A 24,311-nucleotide genomic window follows, 5' to 3' on the forward strand; every position below is an offset into this window, starting at 1 on the left:
GAGCCTCGGGGTGCAGAGACCCCTGCAGCCCCTGGGGGAGCCTCGGGGTGCAGAGACCCCCCTGCAGCCCCTGGGGGAGCCTCGGGGTGCAGAGACCCCCCCTGCAGCCCCTGGGGGAGCCTCGGGGTGCAGAGACCCCCCTGCAGCCTCGGGGGAGCCTCGGGGTGCAGAGACCCCCCTGCAGCCCCTGGGGGAGCCTCGGGGTGCAGAGACCCCCCTGCAGCCCCTGGGGGAGCCTCGGGGTGCAGAGACCCCCCTGCAGCCCCTGGGGGAGCCTCGGGGTGCAGAGACCCCCCTGCAGCCCCTGGGGGAGCCTCGGGGTGCAGAGACCCCCCTGCAGCCCATGGAGGCTCCCACACCGGAGCAGGGGGATGCAGGAAGGAGGCTGTGACCCATGGCAGGCCCAAGTTGGAGCAGGGTCCTGGCAGGACCTGCAGCCCGTGGAGAGGGAAGCCCAGGCTGGAGCTGGTTTTTCCCAGGTAGGACTCGTGGCCCCACGGGCCAGCAGGTTGGGACTCTTGTTTTGCCCGTGAAGGGGATCAGTCACTGACCTCTCCCAGCTCTTATCTCTACTCATGAATCCTTAGCTGTTTTTTTTTCCCTCTGTTCAGTTGCAGAGGGAGAGTGAGAGAGTGGTTTTAGTGGGTACCTGGTATCTGGCCAGGGTCAACCCACTACAAGAATATAAGAAGAAGTCATTGTTTTGGTCTTATTCTGATACGGTTAAGAAGCTGGAAAACCAAGACTGGTGCAGGGAGGTCCAAAGCATGGCTTTGGGTCTGGAGGATGGAGACATCACATTTAGAGGGAGATAGACTCTGCTGTTGCTTTCCTAGACTTTGTCCCACCTTAATGGTGTTTTTCCACCCACAGCAGCATTGCTGGGAGATGTTGCAGTGGCACATCCACCCTTCTCTGCCAGGGCAGCATCTTGCCCCTTCCCACCCCACCATGGATTTTCCATTCCTGTGGCAGGGACTTGTCCCCACCTGATATCTGAATGGGAAATGCAACTCCTGTAGGTGGCTTTCATGGTTCTACCACAGGCTGGCACAGATTCTGATCCAGCTTTGAGAAATTGTGTGGTCTACGTGTTCTGGATAAAGCTGTCCCACCTTTGCACGTTATGACCCAAGAGAGTTTTGGTGGCCAGTTTGTGCATCAAAAGCACTCGGTACTAAAATGTACCAAGTTGCACCTGTGGACAAATCTGCACGAGCTCAATGCCCTGCGTCCCCACACAGGCTTTTCTGTCTCGAATCCTGCTCCTTCCGTGCCTGAGACTGGATTTATTTCAGCAGCTCCATGGTTCACTGGAGGCCTAATTGGCTCTGAGAGCTCCAGTCCTTTGGGACAGATTATTAACCCTTCCCCCTTCATTATAAAAACATGAACTGTAGAGAACCCAAATACCACAGGGCCCCTGCGCCGAGCCTGTCAGTGCTCCCGGCTCGGTGTTCAGCACAAAAAGTCCCTTTTCTATTTGGGAAGCGGAGGGAGAAAATTCTGGAAGCGCGAGAAGGCGGCGCTAGCTGGGATGAACTGGGAGCCCTTAGGAAAGGACTGGCAGGTACTGGGATAAACTGGGAGCCCCGAGGAAGGAACCGGGGCCCTCCCGCCATTTGCGGAGCGCTGAGGGCAGGGCGCTTACGCCATTTGCGTAGCCTAACGCAGTTTACGTAGCGCCCCTCCCTTGCCGTTACCGGCGCCTCCTTACGCCGTTGGAGTAGGGCTGTGGGCAACGGCAGCGCCCCTTACGCCGTTGGAGTAGCGCTGAGAGCAGCGGCGTTAGGAGGGGACTGGGATGGACTCGGAGCCCTTAGGAGGGAACTGGGAGCCCTTAGGGAGGGACTGGGACAAACTGGGAGCCCTTTGGAGAGGACCGGAATGAAGTGGGAAAGGTCCGCGAGCCCTTAGGAAGCCACCGTGGCCCTCCTGCCATTTGCGTAGCGCTGAGGGCAGGGCCCTTGCGCCATTTGCGTAGCCTTACGCAACTTACGTAACTCTCACGATTGCCATTACCGGCGCCCTCCTTACGCTGTTTGCGTGGCGCCACAGGATTGCTGGCCCCCTTACGCAATTTGCGTAGCGCCGCTCCGTTGCCGCCCGCGGCGCCGCCTTACGCCGTTTGCGTATCCCTGCGCCATTTGCGCAGCGCGGGGGGGCGGGCCCGTCTCCCTGCGTGCTGATGTTTATTTCTCAGTGTCCAGGCGCTCGACCCCTCAGCCCCCCCCACACCCACGGGCCCCACGCCAGCGCGGGGGAGGATCCCGGGGGTGCCCAAAAGCTCCTCCAAAAGTCACTTTATGGCTTTGCACAGGGCTCTCAGGAGTCACCGAGGGGCTGAATGTAAAGAGAGAAAAATTAAATCTTTAGGGGGAAAAAAAAAAATAACAATTGCATGTCTGTCTTCCCGAGGAGCCGTGGGTGTTTTTAGGCAGCTGCCTGCAGAGGCCAGCGCCGTTCCCTGAGGCGGCATTAATGCAGCGGGAGGAGACTTGTTCTGCTGTTCCCAGAAATTCGGATTTTAAGATTTTTCTCCTTGGCTTGAAGCTTCTTCAGTCTTCCTTCGCTCTCTTTCAGAGCAAAGGTTTTAATTTTTAAACTTAAGGGGAAAAAAGGAATAACAACAAGTGAGGAAAACTAGGGGGAAAAGGGAAAAGTTCTTCTGAAAGGATTACAATGTGCAAGCCAAATCAGTTCTCTCTCCAGGAGAGAAAAAAATAGTCGAGGTGTAAATTGGCTCCAAAAATGCCCCCAAGGGCATAGGGAGGATAATCAGGATGACAGCCTGGCTGAGCACTCAGCATCCGGGCCATGGCCCAGGTGTGCAGGGAAAATGCAGCTCATCAGGCAGGTGTTAAACAGAGAATTTGGTTCTGGTATAAAAAGATGCCCGACTGGTCTGTGCACACACCAAACCAGCCCTTTGTGACTTGCACGGGCCGACTTGACTTCCAGGTTTGGAGACACTACTTTTGATCTAAAAGCCCAGACAATTGCTAGTGCTGCAGAACAGCTTGTTTGATGCAAGGAGAAAACAGGGATTGTGGCAGGAGCGAGGTCAGGCAGATCCCCTTCGGTGCAAAACTCCTGGAGCGAGCTGCAGCATTTCTGTGAAGGGCCTTCTGTGTTGGAGTTGACTTCTTCCACTCCGGACGGAGTGCAAAATACATTATAGGGCTCGTTTGTTTAACAAGTCTCTGGGAGCTGCGAGAGAGAGAATTAATGCTGGCATTTGGAAAGACAAGTGATAGTGCTGCGTTGGATTTGGGTTTCATGTCATTATTTTCTGGTTCCAGAGTCAGAAAAAGCTGCCCATTTATTTTTCATGCAGCTGTACTTTTTTTTCCTGACTTCTTGAGGAGGCAGAGCTGATGAAATTGTGCTGTAGGAGACAGTTTCTCAGTTCAATGCATTTTATTTTGACCTATTTCCTTCCACTTGAGTCTAACATTTGGTCTCTTCATAGCCAATATTCTGTTTTATGGAAAGGTTTTAAAGTTTCCCTGAAGGAGGTGAGTAAAAGGTGAAGTACCCAGGACAACCTAAATTTATATTATTCCTTTTGCCATTCTTATTAAAAATAGGAAAGAAGAAGTAGTGTTGGGGAAAATACAGGGAATGCTGATGCAATTAGACCTACATGTGCAAAGCTATGTGCTTGCTTTTCCTCTTGAATATTAGACCTCTGCTTCACGTTCTCTTTCCTTCTACAGACTGGGACAGTTCATTTCAGTTGCATTTTGCAACTACTGACATACACGTTCATTCCTAAATTCACTTCATATGCTTCCAAATCCTTAGGACAACATTCAGTTTAGGCACACCTGGAGGAAAAACCTGGAGTGACTCCACCAACCTAAATGTAATTACTCAGTGCTGAATTAAAGGCACAGGTGCGTAATTTAAGACCCATGTGTTTGGAGTAACAAGGAGAGATCAAAGTCTCAGCTTTTGTCATTAAATTCAATGTTTCTAGACCTTAATCCAAGACACATTTGTAGAGAGAGGTGATAGCTTCTTTTTAGATGCATTATTATTATTAAACAGTGTTTTCTTGGACTGCTCACGTTTTCTCCCAGCTCACAGTCTAACACTAATCTGTGACTAAATATTAAAAGAAAACTGAGCTGGGAATGGTTTTAAGCTGAGACAAGATTGTCACTGTTAATGGCTTGGTCAGAGAGAGAGAGTATTTGTTTCAGCATGTAAATCTCTCTCCTGCAACGCTTAAAGCTGCTGATTCTGGAGTTTAGGAGGCCAGCATGTCCAGAGCTGCTCTAGTCCCTGGGCTGATGAGCTCTCCCAGCTGGGTAAAGCTCTGTCAGGAGCCAGTTTGTAGTGAATTGTCTGCAGGAAGAAACTATAAAAGCTCATAGGAAACATGAGCCTGACTCAGGAGCTATTTCTGTTCAGGTGACATTCTAATCCAAGCGTGTGGTGAATCACTACAGCAAAAATTGATTGGACCCCATATCTAACAAGTATTGACAAATATGAAGAAGTTTGTTTTGAGTTAGTAATAGAAGGGGTCTTTTATATATATGGTGCATTACAACGGGGGGATTCAGGGCTTTGTCAGACTGTCTATAAAAATTAAAAAAAGACATGTTTGTAGGATTTTAGGAGAAAAGGTACAGTTTCTCTTCCCTGCATGTGGCAACTTGCTGAATAATGCATCATTTTGTCAACTCTTATATAGCAATCGATGAATGCCCTACAGTGCTCCCTGCACACAGGAGACAAGAATGAAGATCGTTATGGAAACAGGCTTGAAACTTGCTTGAAATAAAAATCTCAGTTCTATACTTGTGGCTTTGAAGGCCTGCGCTGTTTTTCTTTTCCTTCTGGAGTAGCTGCGATTCATCTTGTTCGATTGGAGTGGAATTCATCCCGTTTCCGAGGCCAATGGGAGGAGCGAGCGGGCGGCCATGTTGTGCGGGGGGCGGGGAGGAAGGAGCTGAGATGGCGGCGGCTCCCTCACACGCACGGCCCAAGATGGCCGGGGAGCAGGGGCAGCTCCGCACGGCTCCCGGGCGCGCTCCCCGCCGCTCGCTCGGGGGACACCCGTCCGGCGCCCCGGGTGCCGCGGTCGAGGGCCGAGTCGGGCCCGGCACTGTGAGGGCTGCGGGGCTGCGGAGGGCGGCGAGCGGGGCTGCCGAGAGGGGCTGGGACGGGCGGGCAGCAATGGCGCCGAGGCGGGGCCGCCCTTGGCCGCGGGAAGGGCGAGCATGGGAGCAGCGCCCCGTCCTCGGGGCCCCCGGTGCCGGCCAGCGGGCTGCTCTTGGCCAGGTAAGTGGCGGAGTCAACGCGCTCCTCCTTGTCCTTTGTCCTTGGGAGGGAAAACAAAATGTCCTCGGAGCCGGGAGGGGGAGGGGGCGCTGCCTCTCCCTGCCCCCCCTGCCGCCCGTCGCCGCTCGCTGAGGGGACCCGCGGGGAGTGTCGGGGACCCCCGCCCGTGTCCTGCCCGTGGGGGGTGAGGGGGAGCGGCGGGACCGGGGGAGCCCCGGTGCCCGTCGGCGGCTGCGGCGCTGCCGTCCCAGCCCTGCAGCACCCGCGGGGTCCGCACGGCCCGGCCCCGATGCAGCACCGAGGGGGCAGCGGCGGGTTTTGGGTCCCCGCTGCGGCCCCGGGCACAGGGGGGGCTGCAGAGCGGCTCCCCCAGCGCGGCGGGCGAGGGGGGCATCTGCAAACCAGCCTGGAACTGCAGTGCAGAAACTTGGAAGCTTGAAAAAAACAAAGCTCGGTCATGCCACGCCTGCAGTTTAACGTTGGCAAAATAGTACGGTTGTGATTTAGACGATAGTACGGGAAGAAAAGGTAGTTACTGAAATATGAGTTACACGATAAGGAAACGGATGAGTTTGTGTGTTACGTGGAAAACTTTTGAAAATGTTTCTTGGGTGTCAGGTTTGGTTTTAGTGTTCAGTTTATGCGTTTTGCAGAGACCTCACGGTCATTTCTCTTTCTGGAGCGTTTTTTATCTTCTTTTCGGTGCCTAATAATTTTAGAAGTTGTAGAACACCTATTGCAAGACTTTCTAAAAATGCAAGTTTAAATGGAATGCCTGACGTTTGTTATGCCTTAGCTGGCATTCAGCAATTACCAGTGTAAGGGCAGAATTGTAATTCTGAATGTATAAAAAGTCGCTGTGGTAGAGCACGAGGTAAATATGAAGAACTTTAGTTTTAGTTGGAGGTTGTGTTTAGCCATATTTGTTGGATTTCTATGGTGTACCCTTGAGCAAGGTTATAAAACTCCGTGCAGGTTTTAAACATTGCAGTTGGAGGTAAATCTACATTTTTCGGTGGTTCCTCTGCAAATGTGAATCTGTCATTGCAACAATATAAGTTTGCCCTTTTTTGGAAATAGAAATACAGGTTTTAGCAACCGCTGGACTTGTCCACCTTTATGCAAAATGTTCCGTGTCTTTATTTTAGATTTGGATTATGGTGGTTTTCTAACCCAGCAGCAGTTGTGCAGTATAGAACAGGTTCTGGCATACACACTGTGCCCTAAAGAAAGTTCTGGCTTTAGGTGGGTGTCTGCTGGATTTCTCTTTTCTTAAAAATGTTATGGGATTTTTTTTTCAATAGCTTTGAGTGGTTTCTTTTAACAACTGAAAATAGAATAGCAAGTAATTGTCTCAAAAAATAAATTCCTCTTAATTTGTAATGTGTTTTGTTTAACAGTTCTGCTTTTTTACATTCAAGGTGTAGGAATTGGCATTTATATTTGGATACCTTTTAATTTAGCAGTGAATGTTTTTTAAAATTGTGTCTTTACCGACTGATTCCAGACTTCTTCTTAAGTATGAAGTAGTGGGGATGATAACTCTAACTGCTGTAAAATAAAATAACATTTTTGCCTTCACCAAAGGCAAGCAAAGTTGGCTAGAGGTAGTGCAGATATAGTGTTCCTTTTGTTAAAGACCCTGGTTTGGGATCTGATGAAAGGTTAAAGAAGCTGAAAGCTTTAAAACTGTTTTCTAAAGGGCAAAAAAGATGCTTTTTTGGGGAAGGTCGAGCAAGGTAGGACTTAAAATTCAGAGAAGCTGATGACAGAAGCCCTTTTGAAATAACTTTGCTGTCCCTAAAGGTTTTATTTAATTTTGCCTAGGCTGGTTCTAAAGACTTTAATGTGAACAAAAAGCACAAAGGGTGAGGGGGATTGGGTGCTAAGTTACTCGATAAAACAAGGTTAAATTTGCATTTGGTCTCTAAGTCTTTCAAAATTAAAGGAATGGAAGACAGAAGAGCAGATTGCAGTTAGTCCTGAGAAACACAGATGGTGTGTGTTGTGTGTCAGTCACTGTCATCTCCAGTGTGTTTTATTCCAGCCAAGAATGTCCTTTTATTTTTAGAGTTGAGTTGTAAAGATACAGTTACTGCTCTCAGAAGTTTTCTTGACTTAATAATTACCTAAAGATCAATACATTTCAGGCACGTGACTTGTTCTGCTTTTCTAAAGCAAAATGCTGAACATTTCCATCCTTTTTTTTTTCTTCAGGTAGAATGCCATGAACAATCCCTTATTGTCTGAGTGGCTTCAGAGGAATGGTTCATGAGTTATTTTCTCAGGTAGGAGTGGCTATAACTTGTGGTAGTATGTTCATTTCCTTGTTATTTTTTTCTCTTGAAATTTGCCTTTTTGCTACTGTGCAGATGGAAGAAAAAAAATCTGATTTTTTATGTGGAGGGGGGATGCATTTTGTAAAGTATCTGGACTTTTAGAAAGCTTTTTTTTTTTTTGCAGATGCAGGTAGACTGCCTTCAAATAATGTCACGTTTCTGTGCTACTTCTGTATAAATTTGAGTTTCCCCAGGCTATTTGTTAAGGGGCTTGTTCTTTTGATCATCTGTGTATATAGATCCATATGCCTTGTGTTTGGGGAAAAGGGCAGTATTTTCATAGAAATCCATTTCATTCCATGTCCCATTTCAGCAGCGAGAACCTGCATTAAACTTTGATTGGATTTTGTGCTTCATGAGTCTGTAGCATTAACGTTTGGGGATGTTGTAGAACTCACATTTGCCCACAGGAACAGCAGTAACAGGAGACTTCAGGTGTTTGCAGAGGAGATTTTTGGGGCCTGTTTCTTGGTTTGGGGAACACAAAGGCTGATGTTGGAAGGATAGAATATTGTTATTGCAGTGTAGGTCACATTTTTATGAATCTAAAGACACCTTCAGTGTTTTCAGCAAGTTTGTCAGTCAAGAACATCAGGACTGCAGGTGAGATCTGTCTGTGCCTTGTTTTCAGACAAACCTGGTTTTGTTTTTTCTTTTTTTTTTTTTTCCTTTCAAGTCTCTCACTGGATATTGTTCTTCCAAAGATTCAGGTGACTGGGTGGGTAAAAGTCCTTGAGCAAAATTGTGTACTGTTTGTGCCAGGTATGTTACACTGTGTTGGGGCTTTTTATGTCTTTTTTTTTTAACTTAGGCTGGAAAATTTTTTTTTTTTTCAAAATAAGCATTAAACTTTTAAGGTGCAGTGTTTTTCCTTGTTGAATTTCTTTTCTTTCAAGCTCAGTGCATTTGAAAACTGTTAGTAAGTACTGACTGCAGCAATGTTTGTGTCTCCTGCACCTTTGAAGATTTCTGTGGTCACTCACACACAACTTTAACAACCTGCAGTGACCGTGGGGACCCGTAGTAAAGCCAGGCTGTGCTCTGAGAATTGCCATCTCCTGAGGACATTGTCTAACCACACTTCAGAAGTGCTTTTCCTTAGTTCAAGGTATTCCTTCATTAGCTAGGGACACTCAGAAGCTTTTCCTTTCCAATCAATTGTTTGTACACTAAACTTCAAACTTCTCTTTTTGGTGTAAATTTGACTCTAAAGCCCAAGGGTTACGAGGTATCTTGCTCTCCTCCTTGCAGTAGAAACAAATCAGCTTTCTAATGTTTATAATTTGGTTTTGCACTCTAAGATTCTGCATTTAGAGCCAGAGGAACACGTTTCCTTTGAGCCAGGCTTTCCCCACTGTGTAATTCAGAGCTGGAGAGCTCGTTTGCCTCCCTGAACTGGTTCCTTTTCGCAGCTCCCCGTGCTCAGGTACCTCAGGGCGTGCTCAGGACCTCAAAGCACGAGGGGTCTTCGTGCAGACACCTGGGTCAGGAATCTCAAAACCACTCTTGAGAATTTGCTTTTTAAAATTACAGAATTGATGGTGATAATTAAAGAATACAGTCCTGAACCCCCACCCGAGTGCAGCTGTTTTCTTTGGCTTGGATGAAGCCTTCAGCCCCTTCATGTAAAAAATCATGGGCCAATTTTGCAAAGCTTTATAAAAATGTCTCTCCAGGTTGTACTGAACCTTTACCTGCAGTGAGTCACTGCTGATGTACAAGGCAGAATTCAGATAATATTTACAGAGAATGGACATGTCCATGATCAGGGATGTCCTGCAGAAACAGGGCTGATGTGCAAATGTGTGTGTCAGTGTGTTCTGGAACTTGGTTGTGTAACTGTCCGATGGGATCTGTGAGAACGGAGAGTTGGTGTTTGGAAATGATCTCATACCTGAAGAACAGTGGAGCACATCTGAAATCCCATGGGAATTTTCAGTGTAGAGGGTCAAAATCACAGATATTGCACAGTCTGTTCCAATGAAGGCCAGACCAGTCTGATGATAATGAGGGGACTGAGGCTGTTGGACCCAGGGCTTGTGTTCCTAATGTTAAATCCTGAAATGTCTAAAGCTGCAACTTTTCGTTGACCTGCTCTTCAAAAAATAGCCAAAATTAAAGATTAAAATTAACCCCCGCGGTGTCAGGAGCAGATCTTGGCTGACCTGCATGTTCCATGCTAAATACAAAATTGAGCACTTCAGCCTTACTGGTCTGCACCTCTCCTGGATTGCCCTGCTGCTGTTTGTGCTGAGTAGGCATTAAAAGAAAGGCAGTTTTACCTGTCCCTTGTTACTTTCCTGAGCTCTTTGGAGCTGCCTTTTCTTGGAAGAGCAGTATCTGTTTATCTAGCACATGGCAGCTCGATCTCTGGGTTAGGTGGACCTCAGGAGGTTAGATGCACAGTGCTGGGACTTGAGGGAAGTTGGAGCTTTATGGCTGCCCTGCAGCTGTTCCTGAGGGTTGGGGGGGTCAGGAGACCCTCTTTGGTTGAGTCCCAATAACCTTTTCAGCAGAGGAAGCTGTTCCTCTGGGGATATGAAGCCATGGGAAGTCTTCTTTGAGAATTGCTTTTTGTGGCTTTGCCATCTTCCATGGAAGAGTGTTGGTGTGGTGATACACGTCACCTTGGCCAAACTACTGATTCATCCCAAGAGAGAATCTGATATCAGGTGATAGCTTTTGGGGGTCTTGCTGTAGAAGGAGATGGACTGTGCTGGTGGTTGGAGCCAGCAGTGCCAGTCTTGGGGTGCAGGAGCCGTGGCCCTTTGATTCAGGGGGTGTTCTGTGTGCCAGAGGCTGTGCTGTGCTGACAGCAGCTGGAATTTTAAAGTCAAGATAAGCCACAGCTATTAGACTACCTAAAAAAAGTAATGTCATGTTTATTTTTAGAGAGAGAGGGATTTTTTTTTAGTCACATGGGCTACAACAATTACTGCAAATAGTCTGATTAAAAGACTTTGATGTTTATTAAATAGAGGAAATACAGGTGTTGACCTGAAAGGTGAATTCTTTTTCAGCCAAGACTTGTATGTCCAAGCTCTGTGGTTTGTGGCTCTGGGCATAAACTCCAGCTTTTGTGATTAATTCTGGAGTTTGGTGCTGATTGTTTTTTGGATGTTAAAATTGGAAAACTCAAAAATACAGTGGTATATTTGGTAATAGTGGACAAATAACTTGTGTGAATGAAATGTAAGGTGTTCTCAACACGTTGGTGGCGTTTTTACAAAACTCCTTGTTTGGTTCACCTGTTCCCTTGCAAGTGGAGAAGTGTCACTAGTGCTGAGTGGTACCATTGTGGCAAACATGAGATTGCTTTTGCAAAGTGGTGCTGAGGTCAGAACACAACTGGGTCGAGTCTTTGTCATTGGAAGCAGCTGCTCTGTGGTGGCAGAAAGCCATATTAAAGATCCTCCTTAGAGTTTCTGTGCAACTGCTGTAGCTGGGTGCTCCCTCTGAAGCAAAGACAACAGGAACCCACTTGAATGCAGGTGATGACTGTGGAGCTGTAGTTGTGAGTTATTAAAGGCAGTTGAGAGCTGTCAATTGAAAATCTTGCAATCTTGAACCGTTCCTGTCTTCATCTATCAGCTGGTAGTTTTTAAGTGGGTTTTTTTAGGGAAATGTTACCCATAGGGCAGAAGGAGATTTAAAGGGCCTAAGTGAATGTATTGACCTGGTTCATTTTTCCTGCTTTGAGTGACTGGTGGAGGCCTCTTGGATGATGAGAGTTCAGCAGCCAGGTTGTGTTTCTGCTAAAATGGTGGGTGGGCACTTTGCACAAGTTCTGTGCTTCCCTTTCATAGCAGCTGCTGGAGCACATTTAAATACGTGGTTTAAACCTCTAAATGTAACATTCCTTTGTATATTCTCCATGTTTATGCCAGTTTACTAATATAATTTTTTGTCATTTCCCCTTTTTGAAGGGATCTTTTTGCATCCTAATTTCAAATAAATTCCATCAACAAAGAAATGACAATTCTGTTCATCCCAGCTTTCCTTCTGTGCATCTGAGTAAATACCAGTGGAAGAGAAGAATTTAAAGGCTTGCCCAGTGTGCTGTCACTGGATAGGGTCATTCATTTTTGTGTATTTGAGGCTCTGTTTTAATAGAAGTAGGTTCTGAGAGATCCCAGCAGAAGCAGTTTGCTCATACATGTCAGGAGGATAACTTTTATGGCTCATTTCACACAGTCCAAACTCACAGTAAAAAGGAAGTTCCTGAGTTGTTTCAGAGTTTTAGGTCTTAGTTTAATCTTCCAACCTTTGTTTAAGATGTCTGTGATTAAAGTTTTGTTGCTGTAGATTGCCAATAAGCATTTTCAGAGTCAGGGTTTGACATTCGGGCCTTGCCCATACGGGGATAATTTGGGGAGAGGGTAGAGAATTTGTTCCCTAGAAATGTGTTACATTATTTGCCCTTCCTCCAGCTGATACCACCTCTCAGCAAAAAGTGTATTTTCTTTCATCTTGTGAAGGGCAGGTCAGTTTGCTGAAGTTCATTTCCACTTGATGCCTGCCTGATCGTTTTCAGAAAAATTAAAAAAAAACAAAGGCAGGGGGGGTTTGTGGTAATTTCTCAAGGGATTTGTGTACAGGACTGGGCCTGAACTTCTTGGGTGGTTTGCACAGGTTCTTTGATAACACATCCCTAGTGATACTTGGAAGCTTTTTATAAAATGTCTTTTGTAGCATATGCTGTGATCTGTAATGCTTGGTTGTTTTTTTTTCCTTCAGGGATGGGACTTGTGTAATACTCATAGGCTAATGCTTGATTCTTAGGATTTCTTTATTGTTTTTTAATTTTAAGTGGTTTAATATCCCATTTTCCCTACAGATGTGTGGAGGACTTGATTTGCTCACTGTAAGCAAAATAGCTGCTCTTGGTTGAAGGACTGGTAAGTTGTTCTTCCTAATAACATTTCCTTTTTAGCTTTTTAGAAACACCCAGTCAAGCAGACAAGGCTCTAATGTTTGTTAGAGGTAAATAAACCAAATCAAAATTTAGCAGCAGAATTTCTTGTAAGATTTCTCTAAAGTGCAGAGAAGCAAATCAGCGCTGGGTGGCCTGGAGAGACCCCTGCTCCCCACCGGCCCACAGGCCCAAGAAAAACCAACAGCAACTTTTATCCTTGTTCCGACTCCCCTCCCACAGTCATTTGTTGGCTCTTGATTGGGCTTGGGTTCGCGGGCTTCCTTCTGGTTGGTTCGGTTGTAGGCCCATTTTGATTGCCAGGGACTTTCCATTCAATAGTTTTAATTAGCCCAATGTCCTTGGAGCTGACTATGGGAAGGGATCCAGATGATCCAGTTGTTCTCCTTGGCTCTTCTTTATCATCTCCATCCTTGACCCTCTGCTCCTTGTTCTTTTCTTCCTTTTCTAGTGAGGAACTTAGACAATATTTTTAGAAAAGCAGGCTATGGTATACGTGCTCAGTAAAGCAGAATACTTTATCTTTGCCAGCTTGGGAACTGCCAGTTGCAGGACAGTCACCTTATAATAATAACAGAGCAGTTAACTATTGCGCAGCTTACAACTCCCCAGTCCCAACCAGGCATTAGCTATAATATACAGAAAATACAATGTATGTATTTGGACGAGGAAATTTTACCATTGCTTCCTTATTCCATGTTGAACTGGCTGCAGCTTCTGGTTGAATCCATTCTGAAGGTGGTTGGTGCGTGGCCGTGTGCGCACGTGTGTTTCAGAAGGACCCCGGGATCCTTCCTGCCGGGCTCTGGGAAATGGGCAGTGCTTGGATCGTGCTCTCCCCCTGTCTCACTGCAGAACAGCCTTCACACCTGGCTGGGGTTCTTTGGTCTCCTGGGATTTGACTCCGTGTCTCGTTGAGAGCTTTTCTGTCGTAGGTTTGCTGGTTCAGAAGGGTTGGGGCACAGGGGAGTCTCCAGAGAGGCACTGCACGGTTTGGGTAACAAATGGTGTGGAAAGTACAGCAGGAAGAACTTGCCTCCCGTGCATCTTGTTGTGTCCCTCTGCTTTTGTCAGGATCAGTGAGAGTCTTTGAGCAGACAGGAACTGTCTCCTGTCCTACAGTTGTTCTGTTGCTGTTTTTCATTCACAAAGGTCTGGCTTTGCACAAAATGATATGTAATGCCAGGACAGTTTTCTGTTTGGTTGGGTTTTTTAAATTAAACTGCTAGCTGATAGACTTCAACTCATTGCTCATCTAGTCAAAACACAAAATTGGCAGGCTTGAGTAGAAAAATGAATTCAGTTCTATACAGGATGAATACAGGGACAGAACCTTCTCCAGTTTCCTGAACTAAAAGGAATTTGGTCTTGACCTTTTGTTGTCCCTGGCACATTTTGTGACTTTCTTGGGAGCTGCCTGTGGCCAGACACAGGTCCTTTTGTCTTTCTGGCTGCTTAAAATTCAAACCCGCCTCGATTCTGCCTTTTTAATGAGGGCATCCATTGCATTTTGTGTACAGGGAGGAACTTTTTTTGTGGGAAGCTGTATTCCTGTAGCCCTGTGCTTTGGACCAGATGCATTTCTTTCAAAGCAGCAGTTCCTCAGAGCCAGTTCTTTCAGCCTGAGACGATACCTGATGGAGCAAGGCCTTCCTTAGGCTGCACACAGCTTGGGAAGATGTTCCGAGATGCGAATCCTCCTATTTCAGTGGGTAGGTGACAGTGACTTTTAGCTGTCCTGTGGCTGTGTGTGCCAGCAGAGCCCTCCAGCAGCCACTGCCGTCTGCGCGGCCTCAGGTGCTGAACAGCAGCCGCTCCAAAGTCCTGGGCCTTCTCCTCACCCCCTCCATGGTGTGGAGACTGATGCAGAGCTCTGGGAGAAGGCAAAAGGAGCACGTAGGGGTGAGGTGCAAACCTTGCTAGGCCGTGTTAGTGTGGCCTTGTGCAGCCTCTGGGTCCATTGCATTTTGGACCAGTTTTATCACTGAGCTCAGTCCTGAAGCAAAAAAGTGGAATTCGTGAATTGGAGGAATTCAGCTTTTAATGGGTGTCCATGAGCTTAGTTCTGATGGTTTTTGGCAAGTATTGAATCTCTTCTGCTCCTGGGCTCTGTGAATTTTATTACTTTGTTCCTTCAGAAGTCTTAAACTGTTTTCCCCACTGCAGGTCTGTGTAGAACAGCAGATTTCTTGCCATGTTTCTCCTTCCAGCTCTTCCTCCAAACTCTTCCTGTGCCATCCACTGACGCCTTTCTAGCCCCCAGTCATCTGCTCGAATCTCTAAAACATGTGACTCATGTTCCATTTTATATTCATCTTCACGTGACTCCTAAATCTTTCTGTGTGCATTTTTGTTTGTTTTCTCATTGGGTTGTAAACGAGCTGTTGTCACATCTGGTTTCTTGAGTAGGACTTTGGCCTTTCAGTTACACACCAAGTAATTCTTCCATTCCTTTTCTGGTTATAATCCTTACCTAAAGGGAGGGGGTGAATGTGAAAGCCTTAATTTACTTAGTGAAACAGTTGTCTGCAAAAGAAGTTGCTTCAAACAGCAATTGCAAAAGCATCCAGATGTGTGGATCTTGAAGGATCTGGTATTGCCCTCTCTGGTTAGCGGAGATAATGTTTAGTTGAAGCACCGATGTTTATTTTCAATTTTTTTAAGAGAAGAGGGAAAATACTTGAAAACACCAGGAGCTTTATTGAAGTTGACATACTTTGCTTAATGCAATAAAGTTTATTATTTCAAAATAACACCCACACAAGAGTGCATCTGTGAATAAAGTCACATCTTACCGGGAATTCCTCCCTAAATCTGAGAAAGCTGGCAAACGGCCTTAGCTAAAAATACCCAAACCTACGTGAGTTGTGCTTTGACTGCTGTGCTTACAGAACATCTGATGGTGGTAAAAGCAGAACTAGGGCTGTCCAGGGCACTCATGTTCTGTGCAGTCTCTGACAGGAACTCAGGATGGACTTTGCTGGCCAGAAAGGACACGTCTGCTCTTTCCTGCAGTGTCAAAGTTACCAGGGATGTGTCTTTGAGACTAAAGCCTTGCTTTAATGAACTCGGAGACGTAGACCTTGAGATTTGGTTTGTTCACAGCCTCATTCTGTCCATTCAGCTCCCTGTGTTGGAGTGAATTTGTTTCCAGGGGAGGTCACCTCAGTTTTGAAGTTGAAGCCTCCAATTTCCCTGTGGAGAACTTGGTCAGTGTGTCGGTGTCTCCTGCGTGGGTGTTGTATGTGTTGGCTTTCAGTCTCCCATTTGAGGAACAGAAGGTTTCAATAGACCTCAAGTGGCTGAAGGCCTGGGTTTGGCCATCAGGCCTTGTCTTTCACTGCTGTAGTCTTTTAAGAGAGCAACAGAGAATTGCAGCAGAAAACTGAAGAGAAAAGCTTTGTAAATTTTGTTTCAAAACTGTTGCTTTGAACCTTTGGTCGAGGTTGGGAATGGTTTGTCTCCCTTGGCAGGGAGGGTCAGTACTCTTTGTCATTCTGACATGACTACCCAGGTCCCTGATTTTATCGTGGCCAAAATACTGTGCTTGGAAACCAAACCAGGAGCTGGTAGATAACAGCAGCTTGAAAAACGGGCTGATGCCTAATTGATGTGACAGAAGGAATGAAAGACTCGTGACAGCTAAGAAAAAAATTGGGCTTGTCAGTGTCTGCCTCAAGTTAGGATCACTGCACGTGTCTTAGTGGAGAAAGATGTTTTTGTAACTTTATTGAAACTTGTTAGTGAAATGTGCCTTACTTCATAAGTAAACAACCACTGTGAAATCTTTAAAACCCAAAGGTAGATTTCCAAAGTGTATAAGTTGCTATTAATATTTTGACCATTCCTGTGGCATCTTTCTGATGTCTAAATAACTTTGAGAACAAGAATGTGTTCTTAATTATAACACATTATCAGGTCTGTTTACTGCTAATTATTTTACAAGGTTGAGAGAAGAGTTGAAGATGAAAGATGTGGGGTTACTTGCAAAGTTTTTGGTAAAAGCAATGCGGTTGAACCTGGTAGGGAAATTTGCCCTTAAATTGGTTTTGGCAGATCTCATGAGTGTCTAAGGCAGAGGCCAACCCAGCTGGAAAGAGCCTTTCAAGGGTGACTAAGATGTAACTAAATTACCTTTTTGAGAGATGGGGAAAGCTAATGTCAGTAATTCAATTTCCTTATGTTAAGCTTATTAAAAATGTAATAATATAGAAATATTAAAATTATTTTAATGGTCTTATTTATGAGGTTTTCACTGCACTCCTGTTGGTATTTCTGAGTGTTTGAGTGTGACAATAATGGACAGCTTTGTGGTGTTTTGTTGGGGTTTTTTTCATGTTTTGATACCTCGGTCAAGGCATTAACATTAAAAATCATTCAAAATTTTAATTCCTCTTCAAACACCAAAATAGATTTGAAATGAGGTTAATGAGAACAGTGGGGGAAAGAAAAAACCCAAGCCCAAAACCAAAACAAGCCCAAAACCTGTTCATTCAGGTTATTGTGGGGAAAAATAAAAATCTTGCAAAATATTTACTACCTGTCTTAACTCAGGATGAGTCGAATGCTTGAAACAAAACACTTGTGTCACTTTGAGTGTTCAGTTTGAGAACGTGAAGATCCTGGGGTTGAATACTCTTAGAGCTGCGCACGTTTCACAGCGCAGAGGGAGTTACCAGATCCCGAATTCCACTTTGTGTGCTGTAGTTTTCCATTGTATTTTAAACAAGGAAGTCTGTAGAGCAGCGGAAAACAGGACACGTGGGTGGGTGTGAAAGTCAGACTGGAGCTTGTCGCACTGGTTCCAGTGCTCTTTGCTTCAGTGTAACTGGTCATTCTGAGATGAGACTGGGGAAACTGGGCTGCCAAGGCAGAGACCCCTGGCTGACCCCACTGGGTTTTGCTGGGCAGTGGGTAATTTCTGCCTCACTTGTCAGAATCAGCCCATGGTTATCAGGGAACTTCTAATTGTTTTTCCCTTTTTTCTCGTTTTGGTTAAAGGCAGCATTGTCACCCTGAGAAAACTCCTGGAATTCAGGGCCCATTGTGACACTCAGGTCCCCATGGAACAAAAGGAACCCTGGGACACTGCAGAAACTCCTGGAACCAAGGGAGCATTGTGCCATTGAGAGGGCTGATGGAATCAGGAGTCCATTGGGACAATGCAGGGCCTCATGAAATCAAAGGAATTCTGGGACACTGTTGAACCTCCTGGAACCAAGGGTTCCTGGTGACATGTCCTCCTGAAACCAAGGGAGCCCTGAGATATTTCTGAACCTGCCAGAATCCAGGGGCCATTGTGACCCTGCAGAACCTCCTGGATTCCAGTGGTCCTTGTGAAACTGCAGGCTCTCCTGGAACCCAAGGATTGCTGGAACACTGCAGAGCTCACAGAACCAAGGGGCCACTGTCCCACTGCAGCTCCTTCTGAAGCACAAGGGACCCTGGGACAATGGGAAATCTGCGAGAATCCAAAGGGCATTTTGGGACTGCAGGACCTCGTGGAACTAAAGGACCCTTTGGAGACTGTGGAAGAAGCTCATGGGATCAAGGGGCCATTGTGACCCTGCAGGGCCTTATGGCCCCAAAGGGACCCAGTTCCACTGCAGACCCTCATGGAACAAAAGGAACACCGGGACACTGCGAAACCTTGTGGAATTAGGAGGCCATTAGGACACTACAGGGCCTTGTGGAATCAAGGGGCCATTGGGAGACTACAGAAACTCCTGGAATCAAGGGGCCATTGGGACACTACAGAAACTCTGTGCTGGCAGCTGCATCCTGAGCCCGAGGGCAGTTTGTATCCCCGAGTGTTGATCCATCCTAGGCACCCAAGGGATCCTCTGCCATTCCATCCATGTCATCCTCCTGCCCTTGACTCCCTGCAGAGGAACAAGTGCCATCTCTCTGTTTGGGAGAAGCCAGATGCTGCCCCTGGGCCATCAGAAGTGGTGCTGAAGCCTCTTTCAGCCCAGCCCCGGGTGAACCATTACTACCCCAGAGAAAAGGTTTTTTCAGACCACCACAGGGGAGCTCCGCCCCTTCTTTCAGAGGCTCCGTCCCCTCCTTTTCCAGAGGTGCCGTGTCTTTCTCCCCCCAAATTCCCCCCAAAACCACTCACCTCCTTCCCTCTCAGCTCCCCTTCCTCTCCATCCTTCTCAGGCCCCGGCGCTGCCACTGAAGGTTCATTTTGGACTCAAACCCCACTTTTTTGGGTGGTCTCAGGCTCAAAAATCACTTTTGGGGGGTTTTTGGGGGGATTTTGTGGGGATTTGGACCCACCGTGGGGCTCGAGGGGGGGGCGGTTCCAGCCCTTCTTCAGCAGCTCCAGCTGTTCATTTTAATACATTTCAGTAATTTTAGCAGCGTTCCTGGCCTCGGCCACCTGCTCCAAAGAAACAGGAGCTTCAAAATTTTAGAGGAGTTGGGGGGTGACCCCAATTTTTGGGGGAGTTTCCTCAAGTTTTTGGGGGGATTTCGGGGGATCCCGTCCCCCGCCTGCCCCTCCCCCACCCCGGGGGTGGTTCTCGGTTACCTCGTTTGGGCCTGGGGAGGGGAGGGGCCCAAATCCGGGGGCACGGCGGCTCATACCGGGGGGGGGGGAGGGGGGAGGAGGATTCCAACTTTGGGGAGGGCTCTGCCCCATAGAGACCAAATTTGGGGGGGTTGGCGGGGCCTTTGCCCCAAAGATCCCAAAATTGGGACTGTTTTGGGGGGTTTTGCCCCAAAGATCCCAAAATTGGGGCTGTTTTGGGGGGGTTTTGCCATCAAGATCCCAAAATTGGGGCAGGTTTGGGGGGTTTTGCCATAAAGATCCCAAAATTGGGGCGGTTTTGGGGGGTTTTGCCCCACAGTTCCCAAATTTGGGGCATCTTGGGGAGTCTCGGGGGGAGTTTTGGGAGATTTTGGGGGTCCCAGCCCCATAGATCCCAAAACTTGGGGGGTTTGGGGGAGTCTCTGCCCCAAAGATCCCAAAATTTTGGGGTCTTTGGGGGGTCTTTGCCCCATAGAGCCCAGATTTGGGGGTTTTGTCCCAAAGATGCCAAAATTTGGGGGGCTTTGGGGGATTTTTGCCCCTTAAATCCCAAAATTGGGGGGTTTCAGGAGGTCTCTGGGGGAGTCTTGGGGAGATTTTGGGGGTCCCAGCCCCATAGATCCCAAAACTGGGAGGTTTTGGGGGGTCTCTGCCCCACAGATCCCAAATTTGGGGGCTTTTACCCCAAAGATCCTAATGTTGGGGGGTTTTAACCCTGTTTTAACTCCCAAGGACCCTCCAAAATCTCCCTGATTCCCTGCAAAACCCCTTTTTACCCCCCAAATCCCCCCTACCCCCCCCCCCAGGACCCTTCTGGGACCCCCCCCAATTCCCTCCCAGGACCCCCCAAATCCCCCCCGGTTCCCCCCTAAATGCCCCCAAATCCCCCCAATTCCCCCCCAAACCCCCTTTTTACCCCCCCATATCCCTCCAAAGTCCCCAAATCCCCCCCAAACCCCCTCCAGACCCCCCAAATTCCCCCCCAGGACCCCCCAAATTCCCCCTCCCCCACTCACCTGTCCTCCTGGTGGGCGTGTCCCCCTGGCCCTCCCCATGCAGGAAAGCCTTCCTGCTCCTGATGGCCCCCGGAGAGCTGCCTGCAGCACCCATTGCTGCAGCTCCTGGACAGAGCAGCTCTGTCACCAGCTTTGGCCCACACATGGGGATACTGAGGTGTTGTTTTCCTCCCTCTTCCCAAACCAGTGACTCAGATGGACAATAACCCAGGTCTGTCACACACCAGCTGTGTGGTGGTGCCTCCTCAGACAGAAAGGCTGGGGCAGGTCTTCTCTTACCTTTGCGGATGAGGACTTTGAAGTTAAGAGCACCTTTGTTCTCCACAATTAGGACCTGGCTCTTCTTGGTGCCCTTAACCACGGCACCGAAGTCGATGGGCGAGGCAGGCTCGATGCTGTACTTGCTGTACACAGCTCTCGCCGACACCCTCACTGGGATGGTGGAAACGGTCTCGCCTCCTTGACCCCATTTGAGATCAATGACCTGCAAGCAGAGGAGGGGCTGGTAAACACAGCAGAGAGGCCAGCCTCTACCCCTGTCCCCTGACCCCAGCCCAGGTCTCCAGCAGCTCACCCTCCCTATTTAAAGGTCTCTTCTAGAACCAGATTTCCAGCTCTCTTACAAAGCCTCCCAAATGGATTTGGAAGTCTCTGTTTGGGTGTGTAGGAGAGAGGATGCCCCAGCTAAAGCCTGCTTTGCACAAGACACCTCTCCTGCTTATGCTCCCAAGACACACTGTGCTAACACAGCTGGGCCCAGGCAGCTCACCTGGCAGAGCAGGATGGGTTTGCTCTCGAGAAACACTTCAGTCGTGGGGTGGAAGAGGACCTCAACTTTCACAGGTGGCCGGGAGGCTTTCAGCACAGCCCTCTGCGGCCGGACAGTGAAGTGAGATTCCAAGTGGCCCCTCTTGGCACTTCCAGTGGTCAGCTTGAAACTGTGGAGAAAGGGAAAGAATGAAGACCTCTGCAGTTGAAAGTACAGGTGCCACCAGCACAGCCAGGACTCCGCATAGGATCAGAAAAAAAAGAAAAGGGAGCAGCACGGGAACAGGTTCTAGCCATGGACAGAGGGAGAACGCAGGCCTGGGAGCCTGAGGAAAAGCTCAGCACCAGGCAGCTGGACTCACCTGTACTCAATGTCATATAAGCCTTTGTTCTGCAGACTCAGGACTTCCTTTTTATTATCAAGGACATTAATGGTTCCAAATTCCAAGCTGCCATCTGGACCTGCAGAAAACCCGCAGAGCGAGGTAAGAAATGGTGAATATTTGTGAGCTGCTGCAGAGCACACCAGCTCACAAGCTACACAGTTGGAGTTCTTGGATGGCACAAAACCCTCTTCAGCAAGTGTCCCTTCTCGGAAGTGCTCTCTAGCTACTTGGCTGCCCTTTCTCTTCTCACTGCAGTATCTGCAGGGTAGAAGCCAAGGAGCTTGGTTTCCATTTCCTTGCTTCCAAGCACAAATCCAGCTACTTTATGTTCTGTACTGAGCCTTTGGGACTTGCCAACTGGCTGTTCAGATGACTGTTGTTCCAAAGCACCAAATGCAATCTGCACATGAAGCTGCACATTTCCAAGTTCAGAAGGGAGAGACTCAAGGCTGTTGGTGCCCTGACAGTGCTTTACTTCATGCAGCTTGCAAGGTCTGTGCTTTATGGATCTGTGCCACCCTTGCCTGCTATGCCATCCCCTCCCAAGGGCTTTGGTTGCCCACCTGCCAAGGTAGTAAAATGCACCCGGACTGTGTTGTCTGGGAGGCATCCACTGACCTTCAGGCATGTTGATGCTCAGATTAACATCGTAGACCTCCACAGAGACTTTGATGGTTTCAGCGTGAACAATGCCCAGGATGTTTTCTGTCTCTGAAACCTGAGGCAACAAGAAACAAACACTGCTTAGACCATTGTTTTGGGAGACAGCCTCTAAGTCCTTGTCTCTGCCAGCTGCTTCCCCCACGGCCTCCCTGGCTTGACAAGTGTTTATGGACTCTCAAGCTTTCCTGACCTGTTCATCTCACAGGCTGCCCCGGCAGGATTCTGCTGCAGTAAGAAACCTTATCAGCCCAATTCTGCACTCCCACAGCAGGGAATGGTGCTGCTAAAGCACCCTTGAGAGGCCCAGGGATGTAAACACAACCACAAGAAATGTGAGGTGTCCCAGAGCAGGTGGCATTGACAATTAGCGCCCTCCTCTTCAATGGCCTCGCCTGCTTGCTGAAATGCAGCCTCTAAACCACAGGAACAAAATCCCAGAAAGGGTCCAGAGCGAATGCTGGTCTGCACAACCAAACAACAGCCTTCAAGCCTGCACAGCAGCAAGGTGGCTGTGGTACAGGCTCCGGATGCAGAGCCTGGGCACCCGGCCAACCCAGCGCAGAGGCAGAAGTTGGGGTCACAGCACCCCTGTGTCTGTCAGGTGCAGCTCTTCCTGACTCTATCCCTAAGAGCACATGGTGACTTGCTCTGCCCTGCTCTGCCAGGAAGGCCCAAGTCCCTCTCACCTCCAGTCGGATCACCTTATTCGTGATGCTCCTTTGCCGATTCTGAGAAGCGCGAGGTGACAGGTCCTGGGGGGCCACTGGGGTCCTGGGTGAGAACCTGAGGGGGAAATGGGGGTCCCAGGGGAATCGGGGGGAGCCCAGGTGGGTGCAGGGGGTGTCCCAGAGGGGTCACTGCGGATCCTTGGAGGGGCTGAGGAGTCAATGGGGGTCTGGGGGTGGAGTGGGTTGGGATGTCTGGGAGGAAACTGAGGAGGAGATGGGGGTCCTGGGGGGTCAATGGGGATCGGGGCGAGGTTAATGGGTGTCCCAGAGGGGGCACCCAAAACCCCCTTTTTTACAGCCTTTTCCCTCCCTGCCTTCACTGCCCTCCTTGACTGCACTGCCAGCCCTGCCTGCACTGCCCTCCCTGCCTGCGCTGCCCTCCCTGCCTGCGCTGCTGGGGGGGAGCGCTGGAACATTTCTGGGGGGGAACTCGAGCTGAGGGGTCCCTATAGGGCCCAGGACTGTCCTTATGGAGCTGAGGGGTCCCTATAAGGCCCAGGACTGTCCTTATGGGGCTGAAGGGTCCCTATGGGGCCCAGGATTGTCTCTGCAAGGCCAATGGATCCCTATAGGGCCCAGGAGCCCTATAAGTCCCTATGGGGCCAAGAGGTCCCTATAGGGCTGAGGACTGTCCCTATAGAGCCAAGGGGTCCCTATAGGGCCCAGAACTATCCCTGTGGGGCCAAGGGGTCTCTATGGGGTGAAAGGCAACCCCTCCCCCCTACTTTGGGGGTCCCTCCCCTTATTTTGGGGTCCCCCCTTTAAGGGTCCCCCTTTTTTGGGCTCCTCCCCCCACACCTTTTTGGGGTGACAGCCCCAGTTTATGACCCCTCCCCTTTTGTTTGGGGGGGTCCCCATCCCCCATTTCTCCCCCTACCCTCCAGTTTGGGGTCTCTCCCGCCCATTTTGGGTCTCAGGCCCCATTTTTGGGGTCTCCCTCCCCCTTTTGGGGGGTCTCAGGCTCCATTTTTGGGGTCCTCCCCCTATTTGGGGTCTCCTCCCCCATTTTTGGGTCTCAGGCCTCATTTTGGGGTCCCCCATTTTGGGTTCTCCCCCCATTTTAGGGGCTTTCCACCCCATTTTGGGGTCACCCCCCATTTTGGGGTTCCCCCCCATTTTTGAGTCTTTCCCCATTTGGAAGGCTTTCCACCCCATTTTAGGGTCCCCTCCCCCATTTTGGGGGATTTCCACCCCATTTTGAGGTCCCCCCCTTTCACTTTATCCCTCCCTCCCATTTCTTCCCCCCCTATTTCTAGGTCCCCCCTCCCAGTTTGGGGGGTCGCCCCCCCATTTCGGGTCCCAACCCCCCATTTTGGGGATGTCTCCATTTCCGGGGGGTCTCACACATCATCGGGGGACACACACCCCAAATTTACTGCACGGACACCACGGCACAGAACCAACCACGACATGGGGGGGGGGGGGCAGGAGAAGGGGGGTGAGCGGGGGGTAGGAAACTCCAAAATCTCCCCCCCAACCCTCCCTCAATCCTCCCTTTACAACACGAACCCACCCCAGCCCGGGGGGGAGGGAGGCGGGGGGTGTTTTGGGGGGTCCGGTGACCCCCAGCCCCCCCAGGTGAGGGTGATGAAGGCCGAGGCCTTTTCCTTCGGCTGCTTTTCTCCCTCAGCACATCCCGGGTAACAAG

At 48.8% G+C, this 24,311-nt stretch overlaps 1 protein-coding gene and 1 long non-coding RNA gene across 3 annotated transcripts; one reads left to right on the top strand and one right to left on the bottom strand.

Annotated features, from left to right (window-relative positions):
• The first annotated feature begins 5,207 nt into the window (after positions 1–5,207).
• Positions 5,208–12,604, top strand: LOC116781486. Of its 2 annotated transcripts, none has more exons than XR_004354890.1 (3): positions 5,208–5,295; positions 7,513–7,583; positions 12,472–12,604. It is a non-coding gene; the product is annotated as an uncharacterized LOC116781486 (long non-coding RNA). The 2 variants fall into 2 exon arrangements; XR_004354889.1 differs by lacking the exon at positions 12,472–12,604 and adding an exon at positions 6,444–6,540 and having other exon boundaries at positions 7,513–7,810.
• A 1,756-nt stretch (positions 12,605–14,360) lies between these two features.
• Positions 14,361–24,075, bottom strand: LOC116781503 (hydrocephalus-inducing protein homolog). The gene is made up of 7 exons (XM_032677172.1): positions 24,068–24,075; positions 22,622–22,718; positions 21,891–21,990; positions 21,249–21,348; positions 20,888–21,056; positions 20,398–20,602; positions 14,361–14,440 (listed from the first exon to the last, which is right to left on the bottom strand). Exons 1-7 carry the CDS (start codon positions 24,073–24,075, stop codon positions 14,361–14,363), a joined length of 759 nt encoding a protein of 252 aa, XP_032533063.1.
• Positions 24,076–24,311: the final 236 nt, after the last annotated feature.

This window comes from Chiroxiphia lanceolata (assembly GCF_009829145.1).
Source record: "Chiroxiphia lanceolata isolate bChiLan1 chromosome W unlocalized genomic scaffold, bChiLan1.pri scaffold_48_arrow_ctg1, whole genome shotgun sequence".
Classification (NCBI taxonomy): Eukaryota; Metazoa; Chordata; class Aves; order Passeriformes; family Pipridae; genus Chiroxiphia; species Chiroxiphia lanceolata.

Bases quoted from the DNA above. Each gene is read 5' to 3' on its own strand.
- LOC116781503 (XM_032677172.1), bottom strand. The intron at 21,349-21,890 runs GTCAGTGGATGC...GGTTTTCTGCAG, and splicing joins GAGCATCAACATGCCTGAAG to GTCCAGATGGCAGCTTGGAA. The intron at 20,603-20,887 runs GTGAGCTGCCTG...CTCTGCTTGCAG, and splicing joins AACCCATCCTGCTCTGCCAG to GTCATTGATCTCAAATGGGG.